This window comes from Phytophthora ramorum (genome assembly GCF_020800215.1).
Source record: "Phytophthora ramorum isolate Pr-102 chromosome Unknown Phyram_PR-102_s0006, whole genome shotgun sequence".
NCBI lineage: Eukaryota > Oomycota > Peronosporomycetes > Peronosporales > Peronosporaceae > Phytophthora > Phytophthora ramorum.
In genome coordinates, this window is record NW_027150652.1 from 880,065 (window position 1) to 907,625 (window position 27,561).

The 27,561-nt window shown below is 54.4% G+C and overlaps 13 protein-coding genes across 13 annotated transcripts; 5 read left to right on the top strand and 8 right to left on the bottom strand.

Moving 5' to 3' along the window:
- Nucleotides 1-10: 10 nt before the first annotated feature.
- On the bottom strand, nucleotides 11-962 carry KRP23_7106 (33 kDa chaperonin; the record flags this gene model as incomplete). Its single annotated transcript, XM_067892379.1, has 2 exons — nucleotides 11-622; nucleotides 696-962. 2 exons carry the CDS (start codon nucleotides 960-962, stop codon nucleotides 11-13), a joined length of 879 nt encoding a protein of 292 aa, XP_067744265.1.
- Nucleotides 963-1,290: 328 nt separating this feature from the next.
- On the bottom strand, nucleotides 1,291-2,646 carry KRP23_7107 (uncharacterized protein; the record flags this gene model as incomplete). The annotated part of the gene is made up of 1 exon (XM_067892380.1): nucleotides 1,291-2,646. The coding sequence occupies one exon, from the start codon at nucleotides 2,644-2,646 to the stop codon at nucleotides 1,291-1,293; it is 1,356 nt and encodes a 451-aa protein (XP_067744266.1).
- Nucleotides 2,647-2,938: 292 nt separating this feature from the next.
- KRP23_7108 (Importin subunit alpha-1) lies at nucleotides 2,939-4,969 on the top strand (the record flags this gene model as incomplete). Its single annotated transcript, XM_067892381.1, has 6 exons — nucleotides 2,939-3,088; nucleotides 3,247-3,321; nucleotides 3,391-3,487; nucleotides 3,559-4,482; nucleotides 4,552-4,746; nucleotides 4,812-4,969. 6 exons carry the CDS (start codon nucleotides 2,939-2,941, stop codon nucleotides 4,967-4,969), a joined length of 1,599 nt encoding a protein of 532 aa, XP_067744267.1.
- A 569-nt stretch (nucleotides 4,970-5,538) lies between these two features.
- Nucleotides 5,539-7,137, top strand: KRP23_7109 (Threonine synthase; the record flags this gene model as incomplete). The annotated part of the gene is made up of 1 exon (XM_067892382.1): nucleotides 5,539-7,137. One exon carries the CDS (start codon nucleotides 5,539-5,541, stop codon nucleotides 7,135-7,137), a length of 1,599 nt encoding a protein of 532 aa, XP_067744268.1.
- Nucleotides 7,138-7,549: 412 nt separating this feature from the next.
- Nucleotides 7,550-8,647, bottom strand: KRP23_7110 (GTP-binding protein ypt3; the record flags this gene model as incomplete). Its single annotated transcript, XM_067892383.1, has 1 exon — nucleotides 7,550-8,647. The coding sequence occupies one exon, from the start codon at nucleotides 8,645-8,647 to the stop codon at nucleotides 7,550-7,552; it is 1,098 nt and encodes a 365-aa protein (XP_067744269.1).
- Nucleotides 8,648-9,076: 429 nt separating this feature from the next.
- Nucleotides 9,077-9,790, top strand: KRP23_7111 (uncharacterized protein; the record flags this gene model as incomplete). The annotated part of the gene is made up of 1 exon (XM_067892384.1): nucleotides 9,077-9,790. One exon carries the CDS (start codon nucleotides 9,077-9,079, stop codon nucleotides 9,788-9,790), a length of 714 nt encoding a protein of 237 aa, XP_067744270.1.
- A 536-nt stretch (nucleotides 9,791-10,326) lies between these two features.
- On the bottom strand, nucleotides 10,327-16,061 carry KRP23_7112 (putative ATP-dependent RNA helicase DDX20; the record flags this gene model as incomplete). Its single annotated transcript, XM_067892385.1, has 12 exons — nucleotides 10,327-10,431; nucleotides 10,491-10,940; nucleotides 11,010-11,081; nucleotides 11,153-11,191; nucleotides 11,261-11,410; nucleotides 11,480-11,963; nucleotides 12,033-13,824; nucleotides 13,894-14,392; nucleotides 15,353-15,450; nucleotides 15,522-15,628; nucleotides 15,698-15,986; nucleotides 16,058-16,061. 12 exons carry the CDS (start codon nucleotides 16,059-16,061, stop codon nucleotides 10,327-10,329), a joined length of 4,089 nt encoding a protein of 1,362 aa, XP_067744271.1.
- A 136-nt stretch (nucleotides 16,062-16,197) lies between these two features.
- Nucleotides 16,198-20,061, top strand: KRP23_7113 (Cullin-associated NEDD8-dissociated protein 1; the record flags this gene model as incomplete). The annotated part of the gene is made up of 4 exons (XM_067892386.1): nucleotides 16,198-16,239; nucleotides 16,305-16,402; nucleotides 16,467-18,127; nucleotides 18,197-20,061. The coding sequence occupies 4 exons, from the start codon at nucleotides 16,198-16,200 to the stop codon at nucleotides 20,059-20,061; spliced, it is 3,666 nt and encodes a 1,221-aa protein (XP_067744272.1).
- An 81-nt stretch (nucleotides 20,062-20,142) lies between these two features.
- Nucleotides 20,143-20,968, bottom strand: KRP23_7114 (uncharacterized protein; the record flags this gene model as incomplete). Its single annotated transcript, XM_067892390.1, has 3 exons — nucleotides 20,143-20,538; nucleotides 20,608-20,719; nucleotides 20,793-20,968. 3 exons carry the CDS (start codon nucleotides 20,966-20,968, stop codon nucleotides 20,143-20,145), a joined length of 684 nt encoding a protein of 227 aa, XP_067744273.1.
- Nucleotides 20,969-21,891: 923 nt separating this feature from the next.
- Nucleotides 21,892-23,733, bottom strand: KRP23_7115 (ABC transporter F family member 1; the record flags this gene model as incomplete). The annotated part of the gene is made up of 1 exon (XM_067892391.1): nucleotides 21,892-23,733. The coding sequence occupies one exon, from the start codon at nucleotides 23,731-23,733 to the stop codon at nucleotides 21,892-21,894; it is 1,842 nt and encodes a 613-aa protein (XP_067744274.1).
- A 456-nt stretch (nucleotides 23,734-24,189) lies between these two features.
- On the bottom strand, nucleotides 24,190-25,208 carry KRP23_7116 (Charged multivesicular body protein 5; the record flags this gene model as incomplete). The annotated part of the gene is made up of 5 exons (XM_067892392.1): nucleotides 24,190-24,418; nucleotides 24,513-24,586; nucleotides 24,665-24,778; nucleotides 24,881-25,048; nucleotides 25,107-25,208. The coding sequence occupies 5 exons, from the start codon at nucleotides 25,206-25,208 to the stop codon at nucleotides 24,190-24,192; spliced, it is 687 nt and encodes a 228-aa protein (XP_067744275.1).
- Nucleotides 25,209-25,441: 233 nt separating this feature from the next.
- Nucleotides 25,442-26,549, bottom strand: KRP23_7117 (uncharacterized protein; the record flags this gene model as incomplete). Its single annotated transcript, XM_067892393.1, has 3 exons — nucleotides 25,442-25,458; nucleotides 25,530-26,157; nucleotides 26,226-26,549. The coding sequence occupies 3 exons, from the start codon at nucleotides 26,547-26,549 to the stop codon at nucleotides 25,442-25,444; spliced, it is 969 nt and encodes a 322-aa protein (XP_067744276.1).
- A 150-nt stretch (nucleotides 26,550-26,699) lies between these two features.
- On the top strand, nucleotides 26,700-27,530 carry KRP23_7118 (ADP-ribosylation factor-like protein 2; the record flags this gene model as incomplete). Its single annotated transcript, XM_067892394.1, has 5 exons — nucleotides 26,700-26,764; nucleotides 26,835-26,945; nucleotides 27,013-27,085; nucleotides 27,154-27,243; nucleotides 27,309-27,530. 5 exons carry the CDS (start codon nucleotides 26,700-26,702, stop codon nucleotides 27,528-27,530), a joined length of 561 nt encoding a protein of 186 aa, XP_067744277.1.
- Nucleotides 27,531-27,561: the final 31 nt, after the last annotated feature.

Sequence of the window (27,561 nt, forward strand, 5' to 3'; positions counted from 1 at the left end):
GCGTATTTGATTATGCCTTCGGCAGCGACTCGATCAGACCTTCCAGTTCGCCAGAAGAAAAGTGGTATGCGTCATTGCAAAAATGGCAGGTGAGATCGACGCCAGCGCTGCCCACGTCCGCTGCAATCTGCTTCAAGTCTGTTGCGCCCATGTCCTTGAGTCGTTGCGCGTAGTTGTCCTTGGAGCAGCGACAATAGTAATCCAGTGGCATGCGCTTGCAGTTCTTGTCCGTGATATCGGCGCCTGGAATCAATTCGTTCAGGTACTCGACCAGATCCGTATTCTTCTTCAACTCAGAAGCGAAGAAGGGGAGCTTGTCAAAGGCCAGTTCTTCTAGTTCGTAATGGCGCTCATGCGCCTCTGTCGGCGGCATTTTCTGGACGATGAGTCCGCAGCTACGTGTGTGGTCGTCGGCAGCTTCGCTATCGATACGCACAATGGTCGGGACCTGCTCTGACACGTCGAAAAATCTCTGCCAGTCCAGCTCCGGCATTCCGGACGCCTCGATAGAAGTGTTGTACGGCTTGGCCGCGCCGTACAAAATCTTAGAGACGTGCATGTGCCCTCCCGTTTCCAGCGCGCCAGCGAGAGACTGGTCGACGTAGATAGCCTTGCCTCGGACCTAACCAACCAATGAGCACGTCGTTGAGCTACTGCACACTGCTATGCCATTCAATAATACTGTGGGGGCGCACCTCTCCAACGGCCATGGCCTCGACGTAGAGCTCCTGGATGTTGGGCGTCTTGACCATCATCTTAACGCGCTCCTCGCCCTTGAAAAAGGAACTGAGCATGGTGGTGCCGGCCATGTACTCTCCCCAGAGCTTCGTCCCTTCGGAGGAAAGCGGCAGTCGCCACCGTCGTGCCACCTCGTCGACTGCGTTGCGTGCCATCACCCCAGACACGCGCAAGTTGCCCACATGGCAGCGCACCACCACGTCGCGCAGCGGTCGCTTCCACATCGCTGCTCAGGCTGCCAACTGCCAACCGCTTATCATACCGAGCTGATTCCGTTCTGATTCTACAGGAGCAGTGTAGCGGTGTACCCGTAACGGGGTACAATGCGAGTTGCCTTTTTCCGCTCCTGGCAACAGGAGATTGCCGCCGCCGCAACCTGGGGGTGCACGTGCCAACCACCATGGAGAGGCCGCTAGTTTTACTCACTGCAGCGAGGTGTACAAGTGCGCGTTATGCGGCGCGGTAGTGGACCGATACCTCAACAGGGCCAAGAACATCCTCTTTTAACCCCGTCGAGCCCAAGCGGTGTTGCCTTCATCGCGGTTGCGGGCGCTATAGGTCCAAGAGACGAGATTTCCTTAGGCGCTGCTGCACCAGCTGCCGCGCGATGTCCTGGCAGCGAATTCGATCCTTCTCCTGCAGCTGCAGCACCTTGCATTGCTTCCTGTAGCCCAACGAGTTGCATTCGCCTGCACAGTTCAGCTTTCTGGACGATGGCTCACGCTCCACAGCATTTGAGCTATTTTTCCTCGGCTGAGGCGGAGGAAAGAGCAAGGCAACGTCAACTCTTCCGCCGCCGCCTGCGTCTCCGATAGGTGGAGGGCCTTGGGCCGTCGCTACCTTCTCACACGCGTGGATTTGCTCCCACATGTTGGGAAGCGCCACGACGTTGCTGAAGCTGCGAACGTCTGCGTGCTTATCGGCGCCTTGAACCGGAACGTGGGCAATGGCCTTGCATCCGCGCATTGATATCTCGTCGGCGCTGAAAATCCTCGCGCTGCAGCAGGAAAACTTGGCAGCGGGGCCGTAATCGACGATCGAGCCTGGGTGATAGGCGCACTTACGCAGCTCAAGCAAGCTGCACCTCTGCTTGCAGACGCTGCAGTGGAAGTACTTGGTAGAGCCCCAGATGTACCAATAAACCGCGCTCCACGAAATACTCTTGACGATGCCAAGCTCGCGTAGGAATAGTTCGACCTGCCACCCTGCTTTCGCTTGGTGCTTTCCGACCAGCTCGCCATGCACGCCGATCTGGCGCTTACCCTTTTGGCATCCTAGACACCCCCTATCGTCCCTAATGAATAGCAGCTCACAGTGCGTACACAGCTCGATGCGACGCCCGCTGTGCTGCAGCGTCTTCACCAGCACTTCAACCTTTTTTCGCCGCAGCTTGGACAGGATCTTGTCCTTGGGGTCGTGCAGCGTCTGGAGCTGCTCGGGCGTGCAGTTGTTAGCGATCTTGGCGATTGTGGTGTCGGACAGGCAGCCAAAGTCCACGCGCAGTAGCATGAAGTCCTGCACGCGGCTGGAGATGAAAGCCACGCACTCCTCCACGAGCTCCTCCATCTGCAGGAACTCGGACGAGACAAGGATGGACGCGATGTTTTCCAGCGTGATGCGCGGCCGCCACTCGTGGTCGCGCTGGTGCATGTATTCCATGAGCAGCTCGAAGATCTCGACGTCGCAGTGCACCGAGATGTCGATCTCGTCGTGCTCGTTGGCCTCGTTCAGGTACGCCTGGAAGTACTTCATCTTGGCCAGCAGCAGGTCGCGCTGGCACTGGAATTCCTTGCTGCTCTTGCGGTACTCGTCGAACACGTGGATCACCACGCTGCGTGTGGAGGAGGACGACGATGTGGGCGCATCTGTGGCGGGCAACAGCTTCGGTCTGCTTGAGGGCTTCATCATCGGGGCTTGAAGGTCCGACCCTCTCCGTGACGTTTGGCTATTCGTTTTCGCAGGTTCTGTGTACTACCGCTCTGCGTATCGTAATGATAGCTTCTTTTAAAAAGAATAGACACGGCCAAATATGCCAATCATTTCCGTTGCGAAAAGTCGTGCGAGGCCCGCCAATAAAAAAGCTAGGTGTGGTCCACGCCAGTACCGCGCGCTTTCGAGAAGGGGAAACAAGGAAAGAAGCCGCGCAGTCGCTAGTTGCGTCCCGATCCGCCCGCCGCGCCCACGCACAGATCCGAGCACCATGTCGTTCCCCGCCGGAAAAGCGCCGGAGCGCAAGAACTTCTTCAAGAAAGGCATCGACTCGGATGAGTCGCGTCGCAGCCGCATGGAGACCACCGTGCAGATCCGCAAGACCATCAAGGAGGACCGCATGAACCAGCGCCGCCGCATGGTACGCATAGCAGTAGCAGACGCTTAGCAACCGAAAGAAGCAGAGGGATTCTCTTGTCGATCGGCTTGTGGCCTTGTAGTAGAAGACACAGGCGTAGCCTGGAGACGTTTTCGTATCTTATTGGAGAAGACTCACTGTTCGTTGTGGCTGCCATGTAGACGCCTGGGGACAGCGGATCTGCGGCGACGACTGGTATGGGAGACGCCGCCGGAGAGCTATCGCTAATGCAGCGGGTAAGCAGGCGCTGGACGCGAAGTGAGAAGGCGCGCACTGATTTGTGAGTCGTTTGGTGGGTTGTGTAGTTGTCAGAGCTTCCGCAGATGGTGACGGGCGTGCAGTCCAGCGACGCGGACGTGCAGCTCGAGGCGGTGACCAAGTTCCGCAAGCTGCTGTCTATTGGTGAGCTTTAGAGACTACAGTGCGAGGTGGCAAAAAAAGACTTGACTGACCTGTTTACGCTGTTATCGCAGAGCGCAACCCGCCTATTAAGGAGGTGATCGACACTGGCGTCGTCCCCATTTTTGTGCAGTTCCTTCAGCGCGAGGACTTCCCGACCCTGCAGTTCGAGGCGGCCTGGGCTCTGACGAACATTGCTTCGGGTACCTCTGCGGATACTGAGGTGGTGATCAACCACGGCGCGGTGCCTATTTTCTGCCAGCTGCTGCTGTCCACGAACGATGATGTGCGTGAGCAGGCCGTGTGGGCCCTTGGTAACATCGCCGGTGACTCCATCGAGTGCCGTGACATGGTGCTGCGTTGCGGTGCGCTGCGTCCGCTCATGCAGCAGCTCAGGGAGAACTCGAAGCCGACGATGCTCCGCAACGCTACGTGGACGCTGTCGAACTTCTGCCGTGGCAAACCGCAGCCGCAGTTCGATCTCGTGTCGCCTGCGCTCCCGACTCTGGGCCAGCTCATCTACACCCACGACGAGGAAGTGCTAACGGACGCTTGCTGGGCTCTGTCGTACCTGTCCGACGGCTCGAACGAGAAGATTCAGGCGGTGATTGAGGCTGGCGTGTGCCGGCGAATTGTGGAGCTTCTGATGCACCACTCTCCTTCTGTGCAGACGCCTGCTCTGCGTACGGTCGGCAATATCGTCACGGGCGACGATCTGCAGACGCAGGTGATTATTAACCTGAACGCGCTGCCGTGTCTGCGTGCGCTTCTGGAGAGCCCCAAGAAGGGAATCCGAAAGGAGGCGTGTTGGACGCTTTCCAACATTACGGCTGGCAACCAGGAGCAGATTCAGTTCATCATCGAGGCCGACATTTTCCCGTCCCTGATCAACTTCCTGTCAACGGCTGAGTTCGACATTCGTAAGGAGGCAGCGTGGGCCGTGTCGAACGCCACTTCGGGAGGTTCGGCGGAGCAGATCATGCACCTCGTCAGCCTCGGTAAGTGAAATGAACACTTGCAGTTGGGTTGCTGTACCTAACAGTACCTTGTGTCGTCGATTTGTACAGGATGCATCAAGCCTCTGTGCGACCTGCTCGAAGTGAAGGACGCGAAGGTCGTGATTGTGGCCCTGGAGGGTCTTGAGAACATTCTGCGTGCGGGCGAGGCGCAGAAGACCAACGACGTTAACGACATCGCAACGATGATTGATGAGGCGGACGGTGTGAACAAGATTCAGGCGCTGCAGTACCACGCCAACGAAGGTAATTTATTACCTTGAGTCGTCCGGCCTTGCATGCTTACTAACTGCTTTGCGTGCCGATGACAGACATTTACCTGAAGTCTATGAAGATCGTGGAAACATTCTTCAACGGCGAGGAGGATGCGGAGGATAGCCTAGCGCCCGACACGGATGCTAACGCACAGCAGTTCCAGTTCGGCACGTCCTCTAACGAGCCCACCATGTTCCAGTTTGGCCAGAACTGATTGCGATCACGAGCGATGAGGTAGAGAGTAACGGAAGGCGGATTCCAATGAGGTAGCGGACGAAAAGAAAGCTCTCGGCAGGAGAAGTCTGTGGAACACCCCGGGGAGATAGTACTCATGCGAAATATATTTCCCTGTTTGCTTTTTTATTATCCAGCAGGCTGTTGCTCTCCCGGTTTCTCGTTGAAGATGTGCCGGCTTCTTTTCTGCATGTCTTGGAGAGCGAAGCCGACGAACCGACACGATTAGGCAATGCAGGTGTCCATGGTATTCATACCTTCCTTGTCAAATGGCAGATCAAGCAAGACACGTAAATCGGTAGCGGTCAGCAATAACTTGAGCTATAAATTCATGAGCATTGCCGTAAGTGGTGTGCACCACACCTCGTGCAACATCTGCGCCACGTCGCATGTTTGCGCAACAACGGTAAATGTTACCCGAAACTTCGGGGCCCTGCGTCCTCCAGTGCACAAGAAGTTTCCCGAGCCCAAGCAGGCGGCTTCATCTGCGTCACTTGCGCTCTCGCCGCGTTACTCTCACTAACCGAACCCAACCCAACCCAACACACAATGGTGCACTACCGCAGCACGCGCGGCGGCGTCCGCGGTCTCAGCTTTGAGCAGGCGGTGCTCACGGGTCTGGCGGCCGACCGCGGCCTGCTGGTGCCCGAGGCCGACGAATTCCCGACGCTGCCGGCCGACGCGCTGACCAAGTGGGCGTCGCTCTCCTACCAGGAGCTGGCCGTGGAGGTCATGGGCCTCTTCATCAACGAGAGCGAGATCTCGCGCGCCCAGCTTCGCTCGCTCGTGGCCAAGAGCTACAACGCGACCACGTTCCGCGCCGAGGACGTGGCGCCCGTGGTCAAGGTGACAGACCAGCTGTTGGTGCTCGAGCTCTTCCACGGTCCCACGTTCGCCTTCAAGGACATCGCGCTGCAGTTCCTGGGCAACCTCTTCGAGTTCTTTTTGCAGCGCAAGAACAAGGCGCTGCCCGCGGGCGCCCCCAAGCACCAGATCACGGTCGTTGGTGCCACGTCCGGCGACACCGGCAGCTCGGCCATCTACGGCTTGCGCGGCAAGGAGAATGTGGAGGTGTTTATCCTGTTCCCGGAAGGACGCGTGAGCGCTATCCAGCAGCGCCAGATGACCACGGTGCTGGACGAGAACATCCACAACGTGGCTGTCAAGGGCACGTTCGACGATTGCCAGGCGATCGTCAAGGATCTATTCGCCAACGCCGATTTCAAGGCCAAGTACCATCTGGGCGCCGTCAACTCCATCAACTTTGCGCGCATCCTGGCTCAGATTGTGTACTACGTCTGGGCCTACTTCCGTGCTCGCGAGCAGGGCGTGACGGGCGAGGTCGCGTTCTCGGTGCCCACGGGCAACTTTGGGGACATCCTTGCCGGATTCTATGCAAAAAAGCTCGGTTTGCCGATTGGCAAGCTGATTGTGGCCACCAACGAGAACGACATCCTGCACCGCTTCTTCTCCACGGGCAAGTACCACCGCCGCAACATCGAGCACACGATCTCGCCTTCTATGGACATTTGCGTCTCCAGCAACTTCGAGCGCTACCTCTTCGCGCTGTCCGGTGAGAACCACGACGTGCTGCGTGGCTGGATGCAGGGTTTCGAGCAGACCAGCGAGCTCACGATCTCGGGTGAGCTGCTCACCAAGGCGCAGAACGAGATGGCGTCGTACGCGGTGCTCCAAGACGAAGTCCGCTCCACCATCGCCGAGTACAAGAAGGTGCACCGCTACCTCTTCGACCCGCACAGCGCCATTGGTGCGGCCTCTGCCATGCACTACGGCCAGGAAGCGCTAGCCGACAAGCCCGACTCGGCGGTTGTCGTCGTTGGCACTGCTCACTACGGCAAATTCCTTCCGGTGGTGTCCAAGGCGCTTGGTGTGGCTGAGGCGGAGATCCAGCAGCACCCAATTCTCAAGTCACTGGAGTCGCTTCCTACACGGCTATCGGTCGCCAGCAACTCGAGCGCTACTGTGGCCGAGCACGTTCGTAAGATTATTGCCAAGAAGAACCAGAAGGCTTCCAGTGAGTGTGCCTGGCTGTGGACGTCGGCTCCGACTGAGTGCAAGCTCGCCACTCTCGCGCTCGCTGCTGCGACCGTCGCTGCTGCGTTCTTCGTTGCGCGGCGCTCGAAGTAAACAGTAGGATGATGCAATAGCGAGCGATGAGCAGTGCGTGGTTAGTAGCAGCATTATCTGGTGGGAACATTCATAGAGACCAACCAACCATGTCCATCATGTTTGTAAACTTAATATTGCCAGATGTGTGCGGCAGCATTATGAAAGGATAGCAGGCACAAAACTGGCGGCTAACCAACACCCACAGCGATCGGCTGCACGCAGCAACGCGAAGCCTTATACTGAAGAAAATACATCTCCAATGAGTGAGCCTGCTTCTATTCGACCCTGTACCCTCCATTCGCATTCTTGCGACGTTCCTGGGTCAGCACGCAGACTGTAATTGACTTGTATTGGCTTGGTGGAGAAAAAGAGGACGGTTTGCCTGTGGGCTGATGACCTGGAGGCAAGCCGTGCATCATCGGTCCGATGACTACAATATAGTGCAGTTGCTTGCACAGACGCCGCACTGGGGTGTCTGATTCTGTGCGAGATACGCCTTTTGATGCTGCCTCTGGAGGCTCTCGCGTGTGACGGTGACAACACTCGGTGACCCTCTCTTTAACCCGTTCGACGCTCGGAAGCTCTGCTGCGACGGCTTCGCCGGTTCTTTAGGTGCGAACGAGATCCGCTCCTTGGTGTACTGGTTCTCGTACGAGTATTCGCCAGGCCTGGTTCTTGAGAGCACGCGCCGCCACCCTGTCGGCAGTCGCGCGATTTTCTTTGGCTCGGTTGGCGACAGCAGGCGCCCCACGGGCACAATCAATTTCTTGAAGGCGTCAACGACGTTCGTCGAGTCTAGTGCAGACGTCTCGAGGAACTCCATCGAATGCTTCGCAGCGAATCTCGCCGCTTCGAGCGTCGACACCTCTCTGCTCTCCGGCAGGTGCGCCAGATCGCACTTGTTCCCGACGAGAATGAGCACGAGACTCTCGTGCGAGTGCTCGTGCACCTGGGCGAGCCACCCCGTGACGTGTTCGAACGAACTTCGGTTCGTGATGTCGTACACGATCATGGCGCCCACCGCGTTGCGGTAGTAGGCGGCAGTGAGCGACTGGAATCGCTCCTGTCCTGCAGTGTCCCAGATCTGGGCCTTGAGTCGTCGGTCCCCGACGCGAATGGTCTTGGTCGCGAACTCGAAGCCCACGGTCTGTACACTGTGTGGCATATACTTGTTCTTGGTGAAGCGCGTGACGAGGTTGGACTTGCCCACGCCAGAGTCGCCGATGAGCACCACCTTGAGGATGGACTCGGCGACGGGTAAAGAGTTCGGCGACGAGCAGCGCGGGCTGCTGGAGGCCGACATGGAAGACCCGGCGGCCGAGGCCTTGGAGCCGTTGGCCGCCGGGCTGGAGGCACCGCTGAACTGCGTGGAGCTGATGGAGCGCCGCAAGTCGTGCTGACGGAAGACCTGGTGCTGCGCCACCTCCTTGGCCGAGATATACTGCTGCAGAGACGCGTTGTTGTCCGTCACGGAGGAGGACGTGGACGACGCGGTCGCGGACGACGACGGCTCGACGCCTGTGGTCATGACTAGGCAAGATCTGATGTGGCAGCGAAGGCGGAGGGGGCGACGCCTCGGCAGAGAGAGAGACGCTTGAAGCGCGAGAACCGCGAGGAAGAGTCGGTTATACGCCGCCTGCGAAGAAGGGCGGAACAACGCGCTTTATTAGACAGGGATTGCAGTAGACGGGCGAGCAATAGAGAGGGTGATATAGATACTCTTACAAATGTATAGTTTGACGATGATACCTTATATGTTTGACTTAAATAGGATTATGCAGGCTGCATATGGTGGACAGATGTGGACGAAGAGAGACCGCATCTTGCAAGTTGCACAAGTGAGGATTCGCCCGAATGGCTGCGCTTTGGTACTCGAGCGTGTCATTCCTGGCAGAGGCATGGCTTGTGATGGATCTCAGTAGCCCGTTCTCACCTTCGCTGGAGAGTCGCCGCTGCGATGGCCGGCAAGAGGAAGGCTCCATCTGCTGGGACGGAGAGCCCAGCCAAAGTCAAGCGAGTCACGCGCGCTAGTACTGCTGCTACTGCTACTGCTACTGCTGCTGCTGCCGAACCCACCACAATTGAGGACACACGCCCACCAGCGCATGCATCCGATGACACTACGTCGGCGACTAACACCACCAGGAAGATCGTGGCGTTCCTTCGAGGCGTGAACGTCGGAGGCCGCGTGCACAGCATGAAGTCGATTGCCGACGCATTGAGCAAGGCAGGATTCGGCAACGTCGAGACGTTCCTGGCCAGCGGGAACGTCATCTTCGACCCACCCGCCGGAGAAAACAAGTCTTCGGTGTCTGCCATCGAACACCAAGTCGAGGACGCGCTCGAAGGGCTCTTCGGGTGCCACATTCCAGTGCTCGCTCGCTCCATGGACGATGTCGCACGACTAGGTGATCAGGTTGTGAAGGTGGCGACAGCGGTCAATGTGGTGCTTGTGAAAGAAGAGCTGACTCAGGAGCAGAGAGGCATCGTCGAGTCTCTCTCCACGGCAGCTGACGAGCTTCAACTGCTCGACAAAGCGTTTGTCTGGTACTCCACCACCAAAATGAGCGAGTCCCCTTTGTTCAAAGTGGCCTTCGACAAGAAACTCGGTGTTCCAGTCACGGTTCGGACCGTCAACACCTTGCGTCGCATCGTAAAGAAGTTCGGCTAGTTTTTCGGTGCACGAGATCCCCATATTTGACATCAATCAACTACTTGTATGTCAAAATTGTGCCATTTATTTCGTAGATCCAGAAAGTAAGCGCCGTGCTCGGCTACAGCAACTTCACCCAGCTCTCATACGAGCCTTCCTCCCTCTCATAACGACTTGAGGTCTCTCTCGACAACGGTTTATCCTCGACGACCTGTTCTGCAGTCGGGGAGGCATTCTCCTCGTCATTTTCATGTTCATGGGATGCGGTACGATCTTCCTTCTGCAATTTTCCTGTCACCGCAGATTTTGAAGGGTCTTCATTTCCTTCGCCACTGCAGTCATCATTTTCCTCTTCAGTTGCGTATGAGTAGATCTCCCGGGGTATTGGACTTGGCAATTCGCTGATCTTCATCTTGAATACTCGAGCAAGCAGATGGACTCCTTGCACTTCATTGCTAGAGAGCAGCGTCACTGCTAAACCGTAAGCACGCACAACAACCACAAAAGAGAATTCTTGGTTAAGGAATCAGTGAGGTCCGGCAAACTCAACCGTATCAATGCAGGAGACATGATGAAAAGGATATTTTCCCGCCAAAGCGACCAGTCCTTCCAACGCGATGCAAGTACGTCGCTGGGTCACGTGGCAGATCCAGATTCACCTACCAGTTCATAGATAAGGAATTGAACACGCCTATATATCGCTTTCCACACAACGTACCACAAAGTTGACATTGTCGACGTCAATACCTCGCGCGGTGAGGTCGGTTGTTACCAACACACGCGAGCGGGATGCGCGAAAGTCTTCCATCACCTCCAGGCGGGTAGCTTGAGCTTGAGCTCCAGTGATACATGCTGCTGGCCAGCCTAGCGCTGTAAGAGCTGTGGCTAGTGCCTCCGCGCGAAATTTGTCGTTGCAGAACACCATACACTGCACAAATACGATTTCTGACAGCAGCGCTGCCAACTTGACTACCTTCGCCTTCATATTCAATACATCATCTCCCATGGCTGATGCAGGCGCGGACTTGACGACGCTATAGAACTGTCGCACATGGTGAAGCCAGAGTTCAGGCGCGTTTGACTGCTCTCGGTCCTTCCAGTTTGAAAGATCTTCAGCGGAAGAAATGAACTCGGTTGTTACATCACCCGGGCCTCGAACGCGCACAATCTAAGCGAGAAAGTATCATCAGGTATATAGAGAACTGGGTAATTCATGATATAGTTCCTTCCAACATACCTGTGGTGTCCTCATTAGTTGGGTCACAGCTATCAACTGGTCGGGTGTGAACGTGGCAGAAAATGCGAGGGTCTGCAATCCACAAAATCAAAGTAGCAACGTAACTATCACATGTAGCTTTCGTCACAGAGACAGTGTGTTACTTGTCGTCTTTCAGGGAGAGCGTCCGCGATATACTGGATCTGTACACGCATCGAAATGACGGCAATCAGTCCCTAGCTAAGTAACCAATGTCATCCATTCAGTCGTACATCTTTCTCAAAGTCTCGCGCCATGAGTTTATCCACCTCGTCCAGTACCAGCAGTCGAATTGCACTACACGGCAGTGAGCACTGATCCACAAGCGCCTTCACGCGCCCAGGCGTGCCCACAACAATGTGACAGCCCGCCGCCAGGTGCATCTGCAAACATCAAATACCAGCTCCATTCAATCTTCTACCGGTTGAATGCGTATGTATTGCTTCCGCTACCTGGTCCTGCGCCACTGGTAGACCGCCGATGCACGTACGAATGACGAGCTTCGGTCGGAACTGCGCCAATTGACGGAGTACACTCTCGATCTGGACTGCAATCTCTCGCGTGGGCGCTAGAACGAGCGCTAATGGATGTCCCACCATCAGCTCTTCTGTCTGCTGACCGCGCTGCTCCACATAACGAATCGAATGCTCTATGGCGGTGACTCCGAAGACCGCAGTCTTGCCAGTGCCCGACTTGGCCTGGCCGATGACATCGTTGCCGAACAGAGCCACGGGCAGTGCATGCAGCTGGATCGGCGACGGGCGCAGGAAGCGCATGGCCGTCAGCGCATGAGCAACATCTTCGTGCAGCGGCAGGTCTCTGAACGTCGTCGAGGTGGCACCCAGCGCCGTGTCCGACGGCGGTGTCGCCATGAGAGCAAATGGCCAACTAGAGCCACCGAAACTGTAGCCATCTTGCGTCACACGTCGCAGACAACTTCAACAGCAGCAAATGACACAACTTCAAAGCAACAGAAGCAAATGTAAACTTAATAACCACAGTTACCCTTCTGCTGGCGGATCCTCGTTTGGTACGGATTCGTCGCCGGAGACGGGAGCGCTAAGGTCCACGTCTTCTACAAAACTAGCGGGGAAATAGCCCTTGGTACCATCACAAGTCTCGCCCAGCCACCAATCGCTACCAGCTTTTGAGAGCACGCGCAGAATCTCGCCACGGTTGAGATTAAGCTCGTCAGGGCTTTCAGCTGCGTAGTCGTGTGTTGCTCGAACTTGGACAGGTGCAGGACGGGGCTCGTCGAGATCGGTACTACCTCGATAGCTGACACCTCGCTCTACCGGTGGACCACTGGCACCTGCTTGAGAACTCCTGTCCTCGTTAGAATTGTCGCTGCGGATATCGCTTATCGGCTCTTCTTCACTCGGATGTCGATGCACGCTTTCACCGACTGGTTCAGGTTCTCGGCTACTATCGTCCTGATAAACTAGGCGTTCGCGGTACTGCCGAGAATTTTTTCGAGGAGACAATTGATTTGATCGTTGCTTGCCATCCTGCGGGGGAGGGGCAGGACTCGAACTTGACCACTGCTCTCCAGTGCTATCATCTTCTGCAAATGGTGTCCGGGATTTATCTTTTTCAGTGCTACCTGGTACTTTAACACCAGCAGGGCTGGAGCTTGTTGTATCGAACACAACGCTCCACTGCATGAGAGTTCCATCATCTCCACCAACAGTAACCAAATATGCATCATCAAATGAAAATCCCAATGCTGAAATAGCGGACGAATGAGCCTTGTACACCTTTCGTTTGGCACCACGATGAGCGGGGTACTTCAAAAGATGAATACTGGATCGACACGCTACTGCCAGCAAGTCCTCGTTGGAGGTGGTGTGAGCGTTTCCACATTCATCGTACTCATTAGCAGTCCTTGGGCCTGTAGTGGAGACTGCTGCAATGTCTACAAGGTTGGGTGACTCCTCGGACCAAATGCCAGGCGTAGGCCACCCGAACACGCAGGTCCATTTAATCCATTGAACGTCGCGGACGAGAAACGCATCAGTAATCTGTTTGGTTTCACCCTTAACAGGAGATACTATCCAGTGGAGAATCTCACCATCGGTGGCATTGCTTTGCAGGATATCGCCATCCTTGTTCCAAGTTAATTGCATCACAGCGCTTGAGTGGCCCTCGCAAATGTGAAGTTTCTTGTACCCGTTCACAATATCATAAATGTAAACGAAAGTGTCCTTTACACCCACTGCCAAGAACTTTGCATTTGGACAGTATTTCACCTGAGCAATTGCTCGAAACGCGGGACCGGAGAGACGTAAATTGGCAGTGCTGCCGGAGTTCGACTTGATATTCTTCCGGAGCAACACCTTGAATGAATCATAGTCGACAACAAGTAGCTCGCCTGAGCTGAGCCCGATTGCGATTTCGCTTCCAGCTGGATGGAATTCCATACAAAAGGCTTTGACACTAGCGGTGATGAAGCTCCCAAGATACAGGCGGCGAATGCACACGTGCTGTCGGAGGTCCCAGATGCTAAGATATCCGTCTTGGGATACAGTCCCCACTTCCTGCATAGTTGGATGTGCAGCACAAGCTGTCACAGCTCCACTGCGAGCTTCAAACAGTAGTTGCCAATCCCCGGACTCGACATTTAGTTCCCAAACGCAGCTATTGCTTGTGGCAACAAGCACGAAGTTCCCGTCATCTTTCCATACAATACTTGTGGGCTTGGGTGCAGCAGCAGCGCTACCCGCACTCGCTTCATGTGGTAGTATAGTTGGGAAGTAGAATACCTTTTCATCGAGTGGAAGTAGCGCGTGAGACCCCTCTGTAAATGTTCCAGTCAGTGGTGTGAAGACTCCTAACGTATTAACTCCAGGGATTCGTAGCGGCTTACTCATTTCACACTTCCACAGCAGCAATTTGCCTTCATTTCCGCATGAAATAATCGTATTGCGTTTCTTGGAGTACGCCACCTGGTAAGCTGCTCCTTGGTGAGCTAACGGACCGCTATACTTTAGTTCACCCAGCCGTGAGAACAAGGCCGTTGAGTTGGGCCTCAACGCCATTTTCTTGGATAAACTCTGCATCTCCGCTTGAGCTTGTTTAGGTAGTTTAAATCGATTACCAGTTTCTTGGTCATGAGGCACGATATCAATGAGTCTCGCTGTTGGTTCGTATGCGATTTTCTCTAATACGAGTTCGTTGATCTCAGCATCAGTGTATTCGTCTGGAACTTCCCACCATTTTGCAGGCTCTTTGTGAAGATCACCCTCGGAAACGAAATCAATATTGGGGCTTGCCCTTGGCTGCAAGAACAGACACAGATCTCCGTTAGCCGTGCCAGCTACGATCCGACCCAGCGAATGATCAGTAGCGTTTGTGGCCGTCAACTCCTTGGAGTGTTCATCATACATATACAGAGGTGGTGAATCGTTCACAAACGTTAAACTTGTAAAGTCCTGAACCTCAAATCGACCATGGAACGATGGAACATTGCCTTCCAGCTTCCAGACCTTCTCAGTCGGTGTTGGAGGACGCAATCTTGGAGGACCACCAAATGTAGAGCGTGAAAATGCACTGTCGACATTTTCCTTTGATGGAGGGGGCACGCACTTTGTCAGTGTCCAAAAGCGAATATGCCGGACGCCGCAGCTTGCTAGGGTGTAGCATGCATCGTCATCGTGCAAAGCTTGGCCAGGTTTCTTTGATCGCTGAGTTTCTGGCCGACCGTATGCCTGAAAAGGATTAAATGCAACCGCATGAACCCGAAACGTGTGCCCCCGAGCACTTACCAATAACTCTTGCGCCTTCCAGTCGTGGATGCAAATGGTGTTGTACATATCTCCACCCAACGAAGCGATCAATTTACCGTCATGAGAAAAACTGATGGAGCGCACTGCCACTTGGTGGCCCTTGAGGCACGCAAACCGTTTGCCCAGCGGTTCATCGTTCGCATTCCATACCAAGAGAAACGCCGATCGTCCTGCTTGGCCGGATGCTACAATGCGCTGGTTCTGGTGAACTGCTATACTCGTCACCTCGTTCGTGTGCTCCCGGAAATACCTCTGGGTATTGGCTTCTTTCCTGTAAAGAATCACTAACGTCGCTGCGAACCACATAATTTCACCAGTTGACAGGTAGAAAGCGCTGTTGTTGGTACTAGTGTTAGGTGCTGCTGCAGGATGGCTGCTGGAAAGCGACGTCGTGGCTCCACTTCGGCATCCATATACGAAATCAAGCTCTAGTGACGCTCGGGGTGCCTGAGGTGCTGAGCCTGCATCCAAGTTGGACACTTCTTCGTGATCATACATGCTGGGAGCAAAAACGTTGCTTCGGCATTGCGGATATCGTACCAGAGCTCGTTCGTACATCTGCTGTCTCTGCTGCGATAACATCATCTGTGCACCGTCAGTGCGTTTTTCAATGTGAGCAACTCGAGGAAGTATTTTGTCTAGAGGTCAACAACGTAGTTAAAATATACCATCCAGGACACGCTCCTTACACTGTAGTATGAGCGCTTACCGAACGTGATCTTGCCGTCGGGACTACGAGCTCCGCCTGGCGGTAGGGCACCACCACTAGCGTTGTGCTTAAGCTGATGAATGTTTTTGAGCAGGCCGCCGCTAATCCTGCGCAAAAGTATACACACCCAGGTGAGACGCACATCCATTCCACTCTGCAGTTTGCACTGCTCCTACTTGGGCAGCTTTGGAGGTGAAGAAGGGACGATATCCAGGGGCGTGACGACCGGGTGGATGTCGAAGAGCGCCTTCTTGGGCGAGGCGAAGGGCTTCGTCCTCGCGACGCTGTTGGACCACGAGCGCTTGGAGCTAACATTGACCGCCATCTCCTCGAACTCGGCCAGCACCTTGGCCATCTGCTCCTTCATGGCCTCGAGCACGGAGCCGCGCTCTCTCAGCTGGCGCTCCACTTCATCCGAAATGAGGGACGCAAGCTGGTCAGGCACCACGGTGCTGTCGCTCTCGCCTGCGCACACTCACAGCAGACATGTTAGCTTATCGACGTATATACGGCAAGCAACTAGCAGCGCGTCGCACTCATGGGCGTCGCTTGCTTAAACGCGAATGCGAGCCAACGTTGAAGTAACGGTTCCAGAGTGATGGTCGTTGATGTGGTGCACATGATCATCCCGAGATCCTTCAAAATCACTCGCTTTCACGTTTGGAGGAGGAGAAACATGCGCGCGAACGAGGACAAGATCGCGCAGCTGCTGGACAAGGTGCGCTGCGTCTCACTCCGTGTAGCCAGTGGGGTCTGGTGCTGATGTATGTGTGTGTGCTGCAGACCACGGACTTTGACAAGGATGAGCGCTACATGGCCACTTCTGATCTGTGCAGCGAGCTCAACAAGGACGTGGAGCTGGGGCCGTATCTCGAGCCAAAGTAAGGCGCTTGTAGTTCTTCTAGTTGAGGAAAGGGGCTAAATGTGTGCATGGTGGCACTACAGAGTGTGTGCAGCGGTGCTGAAGCAACTGGACGACAAGTCGAACGACGTGCAGTCCATCGCCGTCAAGTGCTTGGGCGTCCTGGTGACCAAAGTGCAGGTAGCGCAGGTGGCCGACATTTGCGCCAAGCTCTGCGACCTCATTCTCAACGGCAAGCCGGAGCTACGGGATATCTACTCGATTGGACTCAAGACCATCGTCGCGGACGTGTCCCAGACGACGGGAGCGTCTGTTGCCACGAGCATCTGCACGCGTCTGTTCACGGGGCTGGGCAAGGACAAGGACGCGGCTGTCAAGACCGAGACGCTTGACATCCTCACGGACCTGCTGCGTCGATTTGGCTACGACGTCGCAACGGAGCACGCGACGATTATGGAGCTGCTGATGGTGCAGCTGACTGACGAATCGCCGCTGGTGCGCAAGCGGGCCACGGCTTGTGTGGGGTCGCTGGGTGTCATGGCGTCTGACGTGCTGGTGAGCCGTCTGGTAGAGCACCTGATCAAGGGCATTCAGGGCTCAACCGACTCGGCGAATGTGCGCACGTTGATCCAGACGATCGGAATGCTCTCGCGCACTGCAGGCCACCGTCTTGGGCGGCACTTGGACGCCGTGATCCAGATCTTGGTTCAGTTCTGCGGAGACCCTGAGGACGAGTCATTGCAAAACGAAGACTCAGATGAGCTTCGAGGCAACTGCTTCCAGGCGTTTGAAGCATTTATCGTTCGATGCCATAACGAGATCACGCCTCACGTTGAAGCTATTCTGAAGCTTGTGCTGCAATTTATTTCGTACGACCCCAACTACAACTATGTCGACTCGGCCGACGAAGATGAAGACATGGAAGAGGAAGAGGAGGAATACAGTGATGAGGAAGGCGACTACAGTGACGATGACGACACCAGCTGGAAGGTCCGTCGTGCCAGTCTTCGTGTTTTGACTGCTATCATCACAACGAGATCAGAGCTTTTGGAACATCTCTACATCCACTGTGCCCAGCCCCTTATTTCGCGCTTCAAAGAGCGAGAAGAAAACGTTCGGATCGACGTGTTTGGCGTATTTGCAGAGCTTCTTCGTGCGACTCACAAGACACTTCCAAGCTCAAATGGAGCTGGTTCCTTTCACCCACCTAAGTCGAACGGATGCGTTACGCAGTTGGAGCAGCGCCTTAACACGATCGTGGCTGGAGCCAACAAGCAGTTTGGAACGAAGTCTTCAGTTCCGTCGCGATGTGCTGTAGTTGCGATGCTTAGCGAACTCGCCATGGTGGAGCACGGAAAGTTGGGAGACTACATTGGACGTTTGATGCCGAATATTTTAAACGCAGTGGAGGACAAGCACTCGGACTTAAAGCTGGATGCACTTCTGTTTCTCCGACTGCTCGTGGATACGCACACGGTGGAACCATTCCGACCGCATATTGATTCGGTCATCAACGTTGCAGTGCAATGCGCGAGGGGAGACTGGTACAAAACGGTGGCAAAGGCGCTGGGGTTGATTGAGTCTCTAGTCCGCATTATTCGGGTTGACGATGGAGACATGGCGTACAAGCCGTACGCTGTGCCTTTTTTCGAAGCGGTGTTGCCTAGCTTGAAGGTTCATGATATCGATCAAGAGATTAAGGAGGCTGCCATCAGCAGTATTGGGGAGATCGTTGCTGTCCTCGGTACGTTGTCGACAACTTTATTCACGAAGCGAGGTGTTCCCTGCTAACATTTTGCTGGTATGATTGTAGGTGACGAACTTGGTCCCCGGGTGGGCGAAATTTATCCGCTTCTCATGGAGCGTCTCAACAACGAAATCACGCGAGTGCAGACTATCAAGGCCATCGGAGTCATTGCTCGCTCCAAGCTCGATTTGGATATGTCCCCTATTCTGGTGGAGTGCACACAAACTCTGGCCCAGCTGCTTCGCCAGCAGTCTCGCACGTTGAAGCAAGCGACACTGGCTACCCTAAATGATCTGGTTGTGCGCAAGGGAGCTAGCATGCCGGAGTCTCTGCACTACGAAGTTGTCCAAGAAGCTTCGCTCCTTCTTGTCGACGTGGACCTTCAATTGTGCCGCATGAGCATTACGCTGGTGTCAAACTCTCTCCGCGTGTGTCCGCACGTTGCTGCGACAGACGCTTTGCTGCAAAATGCTCAAGTGAAGGCACTGGAGCTCTGTCATAGCTCCATGCTCCAGGGGCCTACTTTGGATGCACTGAAGGGATTCTTCGCGCAACTCACACAGTTGAACTCTCCGGGCAGCAGCTTCACCGAACTTTTCAAGGCGCTGATGGCGACACCTTTGGAAGAATCGAAACATTCTGTGCTTAACATCGCTCGGTGTGTTGCTGGTACATGTGTGGCTACAACTGAAACGAATCGCAAGGTGGCATTCGCTAAGTTTGTAGGTGACATCACGCAAACGGAGTCCGAAAAGAACAAAGTGCTTGCGCTATACTGCTTGGGCGAGTTCGGCCGCAAGATCAAGCTTGCTGGGTATACCGACGTGAAGGAGACGATTCTAAAGTGCTTCAGTAATGCGGGCGAGGAAGTGAAGGCTGCGGCAGCGTACTCTCTCGGTAGTATCTGCGTTGGCAACATGGAAGAGTACCTGGACACTATCATGGTTAAGTTGGAGATTGGAGAGAACTCTTACTTGCTGCTGACGTCGCTACGCGAAGTCATTTCGGACCACGCAGCTAAGCCTCACCACGGTTTTGCGCTGTATGTAGACCGCGTGCTGCCAGTTTTACAGAAGATGAGTGCTCGTCAAGAAGAGGGGGTGCGCAATATGGTTGGCGAATGCATGGGGAAACTCGCCGTGACGGACAGTACAAAAATCATGCCCATTGTGACGGAACTTTGCGGATCATCTGACGTATGGTCTCGTTGGACCGCCGTGACAAGTCTGAAGTATGCGATGACGACAACGGCGCAAGAGCCTGCGGTCAACGCGATCTTCGCTCACATCGACCCTTTCTTGGCGGCGCTTGAAGACGAAGATTTGCACGTGCGCCGGGCTGCCCTGCTGGTGCTAAACACGGCGGCTCACCACCACGCGCACTATCTGGTGCCGTACGTCCGTGAGCGCATCTTCCCAGTGCTCCTGAAGGCGACAGAAACTAAGTTGGAGCGAGTGGTTGACCTCGGTCCGTTCAAACACAAGGTGGATGATGGGCTTCCGCTCCGTAAGGCTGCGTACTCGTGTGTGGATACACTGATCCAGGTGCTACCGCAGCAGCTGGATATTTCGCTGTTCTTCGACCAGCTGAAGCGCGGTCTGGGAGACCAGGACGACGTTCAGATGCTTAGTCACCAAATCTTGATCAAGATTTGCTACGTTCAGCCTGGTAGTATTGTCGGTGCGTTGGACTCTTTGGTCGAGCCGCTGGAGAAGACGATCAACAAGAAGGTCAAAGAGGACCAGGTTGGGCCTGAGGTTGAGCGCGTGAAGGATCTCATTCGTAGCGCGTTACGTGCTCTGGAAGCGATCAGCGCTGTGCGTGACGCAGATTCCCACCCGAGACTGCACACCGTGATGGAGAACGCAAAGAAGAACAAGATGCTGGGCCCGTTGCTTGAAACTATTCGGAGTGAGCGCACGAGCAACTAAGCCGAACCGACACAAGAGACAAAGAGCTGAGCATGGTGGAAATGAGTGGATTTGTGTTCAGATAAACATTTGACCTTAATGTCACAGCTCATCGTTTGGCCCGCTACGCTGGGGAGGTTCTGTCATCTTGGGTTGTGCAGTGTCTTCAGAGAATGCGGGCTGAGGAGTTTTAGGGCGAGGCTGTTTTCCGTTCATGTGCACGTGATGGCCTAGTTTTGAGCGTTTAGACTGTGGGTGGTGTGCTTTTTTTCGGTGAGCCTTTTTCGTTTTCTTCTGACGGTGGTTTTGGTGGCTAAGCTTGGTCGACTTGGTGCTGTGTGAATACGTTTTGCCGTTCCATTCGTACTCTCTCACGTCTCGCTGCTGGTCGAGAAAGCGCATGACATCGTTGACGAACATGCCTTTCTGTAGTCCAACGAGAAGCTTCGATTCGGCAACTTCGTAGATGTTCACTTCGATCCCACCATTCCACAGCATCTGCAAAAACCAACCATGTAAGTACTTACAAGTTCGCTAGTGCATGCAGCCACCGCTTTATAATCTTACCTCTTTCCATCGTGCTGCAACGCCAGGAAGAGGCTCTCGTCGTTGATCGCCGCCGTGTTTCATCGTTACGAATATCATTTGAGGACCGAGAGCCTTCGCTTCGTCCTCGCTCCTGATAAAAAGGGCAAACAAATGAGTTTTGCTGGAGCTGCATGCTGTATCAAGGTGGGCTATGGTACACTCACTTGTCTGCAAGCTGCCGATAGTGCTCGGCTCCTTCCGTGCGCAGCTCTGCATCATTGTCCCCAACCTCCCACGATTTTTCCAGCGCTTCATAATCGATCGTTTTCGCGTGGCAACACGCTAGACATTGCAAGATGGCAAAGAGAAGGCCAAGCAGCACAAGTGGAGACCAGCGCATCGGGGAGGACGAAGGTGTCTTGGCGTGTTTTCAACGGCGACAGACGACCTTTCGTGAAGATCGTGTCATTCCAGGTCTAAGGTTTTGCAGACAAAATGCTGACTCCATGGTGCCACTTTCATATCCATCGTTCAGCGTGGACACAACCATCTCGAGTAGGAACCTCAACAAGAACGGTTGAAATGAGTTGCCGAGTCGGAGACAAAAACCACCTTATTGGCCAAGAAAACTCTTCTTGGAGGCCCCGAGAAGAGTGGATGGCTCCGAGTCGGTGCCTTCGAGAAGTACATAACAGGCGAGAGCTCTAGGTAAGCAATCGCACCGACACACTTCCACCTGTAAGAGATCGTCGTTACAGGAACTAATGGTGCTGCCATTTCCAGAAACTCCGCGACTTGTATGTGGCGTTGAAACTGGAGGCGGACAAGGAGATTGTGTTGCTGAAACAACTCGCTCGCCACAGCGCGCGATCATGAGATGCGAGCTGTAAATGGTCTCGAGGCACACTACGGTTCAGGGTGCTTGCTTGCCCAGTGCAAAACGGGGTTTGATGCTGGAGAAGGTGGGATCACGCGTTTGATCGCCTGTTATCGACAATGATGTTTACGGTGGAATTTCACGTCCGGTATCCTGAAAGTATCCTAGCGATGATCTGCTCGATTCAAGCCATCCGTAACACCCTTTTGCATTCAGCTTTATTAAGCAGGTGAACCACAGCTCACCGTATTAAAAATACAGCAAAAGCCAAAATGATCGAGTCAACAACTTCATCAACTACCAACGTGTGATTTTTCAATCTATGTTATCTGTCGGCAAGGGAATCAAATATGAACAGAACAGCGTGCTAAGAAAATGCTTCAGCGGTTGCCTCAACAGCTCTACATGTAGAGGTGATCTAATGAGAAGAAAGCTATCATGAGCATTTACTCGGCACCCTTGGCAGGTTCCTTGTCCGCCAATTTGAGCTGCTTACGCACGCGCATCTTGAAGTCGGAAATCTCACCCTGGTAGACCTTGATAGACTGGTTCTCTACAAGCCAAATCTCCTTGGCGACCTGCGAAATCAATCGCATGTCGTGACTCACCAGCAACATGCCACCCTCGAAGTTGTTAATAGCGCGAGCCAGTGCATCAATAGACTCCATATCCAAGTGATTCGTGGGCTCATCCAGCAGCAGCATGTGTGCATTCTGCTGCGCCATGTACGCAAACACCACACGACTCTTCTGTCCGTCAGAAAGCTGACCCATGATCTGTGTTTGCACCTCACCGGTGATGCCGTAGCGGCCGAGGTAGCTACGGACATCCTCAACAGACTTCGTCTGGAAGAGCGAGCGGAAGTATTCAAGCGGGGTCTTCGTCAGGTCCAGCACATCCACAAAGTGCTGGCTGAATCGCGCAATGCGAAGTTTGCTGTGTGGTCGGACGTTACCCTCTCGCGCCACCAGATCTCCTGTGATAAGCTTGAGCAGGGTTGTCTTACCAGTACCATTGGCACCGACTAGAGCCACACGGGAATCCAGGTCAAGTCCCATCTCAACGCCGGAGTATAGCAGGGGGCAATCCGGGTAACCGAAAGCCACATTCTGGAACATGAGAACCGGAGGAGGGAGCGGTTCCGGGTTGGGGAACTTGAAGTCACCGATCATTTCTTGCTCGACCTTCTCCGTGAGACCGTCACGCACCATCTTGGCCAGCGTCTTTTCCTTACTCTGAGCCTGACGGGCAAGCTTAGCGGAACCGTGACCGAACTTGGCAATGTACTCCTTCATGTGCTTGATCTGTTCCTGCTCCCAGTTGTAACGCTTCATCTGGTTCTCCTCCTTTTCAGCCTTGGTGCGCACGTACGTGTCGTAGTTACCATTGTAGTACTCGAGCTTCTTGTTGGTGAGATCGATAATGTTCGTGCAGACTTCGTTCATAAACTCCTGTGAGTGCGAAATCATGAGCAGGATCTTCTTCCACTTGGACAGGTAGTCCTCCAGCCAGACGACAGCCTCCATATCCAAGTGGTTGGTAGGCTCATCGAGCAGCAGCAGGGTCGGCTGAATGAACAGAGCACGGGCGAGCGCGATACGCATACGCCACCCACCGGAAAACTCCTTAGTCTTCTTCTCCATCATGGCGTCCGAGAACGTCAAACCCGACAGAATCTGACGAGCGCGGACCTCGGCCGTAGCGGCGTCCATGTCATCGAGACGCTCGTACAGGTCCGTCAGACGGTCAGAGATGGCCTCGCTGTCTTCCTCGCTGATGGAATCGTCGGTCATCTTCTCCGAGAGAGCGTCAGCTTCGGCCTGGAGCTTGTTGCGCTCCTCGTCCACGGAGAGCACGGCCTCGAGCGCCGTCATGTCACTGGCCTCGATTTCGTGCTTAAGGTGGTAGATGTCGATGCTCTCCGGAATGGGGATACCGCGCGCGCCTAGCACGTTCATGAAGGTGGACTTACCCGAACCGTTGCGACCGATGAGGCCGTAGCGCCGGCCGAAGTTGAGCGAGATGTCGCACTCCTCCATGAGCACCTTGCCGAAGTACGTGATACTGAAGTTGAGCACATTGATGTCCTTGAAGTTCTTGTGAACCGAGCGCACGTTGTGCGAGCACGTGGCGATGATGCCTTCCTCGGCCAAGCGGTCGGCGTGCGACATGTTCTCGAGCGCCTCGGCCTTCTCGGCAGCCTTCTTCTCCTCGGCCGCTTTCTTGCGCGACTCCTTCTTTCCCTTGCGTTCGCGCTTCACGCGCGGCTCCTTTGCTTCGCGGGCCATACCTGCCAGACTGCTGCTTGGAATCTGGACGAAGCGCTGCCAAAACCACCAATACCAAAGTGAGCGCAACCAAATTTTGCTTGGAATGATAAAACCTCGGGGATAAAAAACCTCGCGAATGATATAAACGAATTCGTGCGAGGGAAAGATACACTTGCTTTACAAATACATCAATAACCACCTTGTGATAATACATATCCTGTAATATTCATTTTTTACCCTGTCAAACGTGATTCCGAAAAATGATTGGCTGTCTAAGCTCGGCCAATAGCGTAGCTCCGCTGACGTGGTATAATGTAGCCATCTCTCCCGGTCCATGTTTGACAAGTGCGTGGCCACGATCCAACGCTTGGCTGACAGCGACACGAACTGCGCAATGACACATGGCTGTATTGCGAATGTGCTGCAAATGTATTGGTAAGGTCTTGTGTTTTGCTGGGTGTGCAGCTTGCAGCGCTACGTAGAGTAGGACGCTACAGGAAGCCCGAACTCGTCGGTAGCGCGAGCTGTGGTACCCGAGTCTAAGATGCCCGAGGGGGCGGCAGGCAGCTCGTGGTGCTGGGCTGGTGCAAGGTACGACGGCGCCGACTCTGCTTCCTCTCCAAGCGCCTCTTCCTCAGCCCACTCTTCCTCCAGCCCCTCCAGCTCCGCTTCCAACTCGTCTTCGTCGATTTCGTCGCCGATGCTGCAGATAGGCAAAAATGCCCGAACATCACACGGTCAGATATGCTCGCATTGTGACTTCAGGCAAGCAGTGATAAGGTGCTGCAAGTACGTACCCGTACGAGCGCCCCATGATCTCTTGGATCTCGTTCATATCCTCCATCAAATCCGCCATGTCGTCTTGCACGTCCTGCTCCACGCATAATCGCACAGGGCGCATCAGCAAATAGCTCGCTATACGCAACATAGTTAATGTGGCCAGTCTCACCTCCAGCTCGGAAATGTCGATTTTCTGTGTCTCTGCCTTCAGTTGCACCGCTGCGCTCTTCATGGCAGCCACAGTTGAGATTGTGTCCCTTGATGTGTCAATGGCAAACGAGGCCTGCAATCCAGAGAGTTCGATAGCGGAGCATACACGCACAGGATCAGCGTTCGGTACCAGCCTCGGACGCCCATCAAACGCCCGTCAATCTGTCCAAGGCACCTGCTCAATATTGAAGGACTGGGCTGTCAGTTTGTCCCGTTGCGCCTCGAACATCTTCTTCCGCTTGAGTGTCTGCATGGCTCGCTGTTTCACAGTATTGAGCGCTGGGCCCCGCGTCTTTTTCATCTGCTCCCGGTGCTTCCGGAGCTCCTGATCCAGTTTCTCTATCTGGGGTTTACTCGGTCAGCGGCGCTCATTAGCCGCAGCGCAAGTCCCAGCCACTTACCTTCATGTCGAGGTCGGTGATCCGCGCGTCCACCTTTCCCCCTACATCGGAGACGTTGACGGAGGGTGCCTCGGCCTTCTTCTTGCCGAAAATGCGGTTCATCTCGGTGCGCTCTTCTCTTGATGATGCAATAAGCAAAAAAAGAATAGATTACAGGGTAAATTACCGGGTAACATGTGTATCCACAAAATCCAGGATGGTCGGCACGAAATGAAACTCGAGCTATGGATAGCGTTATGAGAGAAAACGAGAGAACCGTGTATAACATGAGAAATTATTTATAATTTCTCAGCATTTTGTAGATACCTCCGTGTTTTTGCTTGCACGCACTCGCCTTAGAAACGGAAGGCGCCTGAGTCATACCTGAGGGATAGAAATCAGTACCAAAAATTTCCTCTGTACCATCAAACCACAGCAGCGTACCGTCGGAATTGTGTGCGTCCTCAACGAGCATCGGCTCCTGTTTCCCAGATTTATTCTTGAGTAACAATGAGTAGATTCCGCCATGCCTAGCCTTGCCTCGGCCTTCCGGTAGCGTTGGAAGTGCAGACCGTGTTATCCGTGCCGTAGCTCGGTCCGGTGCATAGCTTCCGTGGTTTCGTGGGTTTGGTGTTGCAGCTCTAGCTGCAGCTGAAAATCGAGGGGTTCGACGCTCTGGTCTTTGGACGCTCTTGGACTGTGCGAATCCACGAGAAGTTCCTGCTCTTGTATAAGTATCTTCGTAGGTAGGAGAGGTTGGTGCAAGGTCCCAGGTTAAAGTGATCCCTGATTGAGACTGTGAAGGTGTGTCTGGCAGCGCCATCGGCGATGCTAAACCATAGTCCTCGTCTGTCGACGACTGGCTCGGTGATGGAGGGAACGATGGTACAAACGCTGTCGGCGACACGAGATGAAGCGCCATCGGTTTTCTAGAAGCCGACGCTCCTTTCACAGTAGGCCGTGGAGACTGTTCCTCTGGTCGAACGGTGATCGCGCTTGGCACGGAATTCGCGTCTTGCTCGTCTTCTTCGCTTAGCCATTGCTGATTCTCGCCGTGTGGGCTCTGCATCGCCTGCATCATCAACACATACGAGTCATGTGAGTTGTCATTTACGACTATGGTTGCTCGCTCGTTCGTACCAGCAGCTCCAGTGAGACGGAGTCGACGTCGGCCTCCAGCTCCTCGTTTGCAGCACAAACAGGCAACTGGTTGCTCGTCGGAGCTGGAATTGCAGTGACAGGCAGGATCAAATCCAGTTCCAGATCTAGTAGCTCTTCCAATGACGTGTGTCTGCAAGCTCTTCTGCTCTCGAACGGATCTGCATCTTCTTTTGAAGACTGCTCCTGTTGCAGGGGGAAATGCGCCTTGGTCGACCGACTGCTCGGATCGAAAGCGTTTACGTCCTCCTGGTTCCCATCGCACTTCTTCAGCAGTAAGCGTCTAGGTGGGGCGGCTTTGGTCATGGCGTATCGACTACGTAGTACTAACTGCAATTGCGCTGCGCTTGAACTACCTAACGTAAGCGTCGTTTCATGCCCTTTCGTGACGGTAGTTTACAAATAAATTACTTCCCGTTCGGCAATTTACTTTAGATCACCAAGGCGAATCGCATCATGGGGCTGCTGAGTATCCTCAAGAAGGTCAAGGAGAAGGAGAAGGAGATCCGAGTCCTTATGCTGTGCGTTGCTATCTTCACTCTTAGTGCTAGAGGTCGTTTACTGGGGCTGACGCGCTTGCTGTTGCTGTAGTGGCTTGGACAACGCCGGCAAGACGACAATCCTGAAGAAGTTCATGGGCCAGGACATCACCGAGATCTCTCCAACGCTGGGGTTCGACATCCAGACACTTGAGTACAAAGAGTGAGTGTGCGCGGTGGGTTCTGTGCAAGTGCGAGGTTCATGGTCGCTGTGTTGCTGTCACTGCCAGCTTCAAGTTGAATGTCTGGGACGTCGGCGGACAGCAAACGATTCGCTCGTACTGGAGAAACTACTTCGAGCAGGTCTGGAAGCGGCAGGCTGTATACACTGAAGTATAAAGGAAGCTTACAGTGGATGTGTGCTTCGACAGACGGATGGCCTCGTGTGGGTCGTGGACAGCGCCGATCGACGGCGACTCGAAGACTGCAAGCGCGAGCTCTCGAGTCTGCTGACGCAAGAGGTGCGTTCATAAGATCCTCCTGAAGTTGCTGCTTCTCTGACTGCTGGCTGCTACCGTATTTGCAGAAACTAGCAGGCGCTACGCTGCTCATCTTTGCCAACAAGCAGGACCTGCCTGGCGCTCTCTCCTCCGCGGAGATCGCAGACGCTTTGGGGCTGCGGTCGGCTCAGTTTTCCACCCGCCACTGGAGTATCGTCTCGTGCAGCGCCGTCACTGGCGACGGCCTCGTGGACGGCATCGACTGGCTCGTCGGCGACGTTGCCAGCCGCATCTTCCTCATGGAGTAGACAGTATTAACATAAGTAATACACACACAAG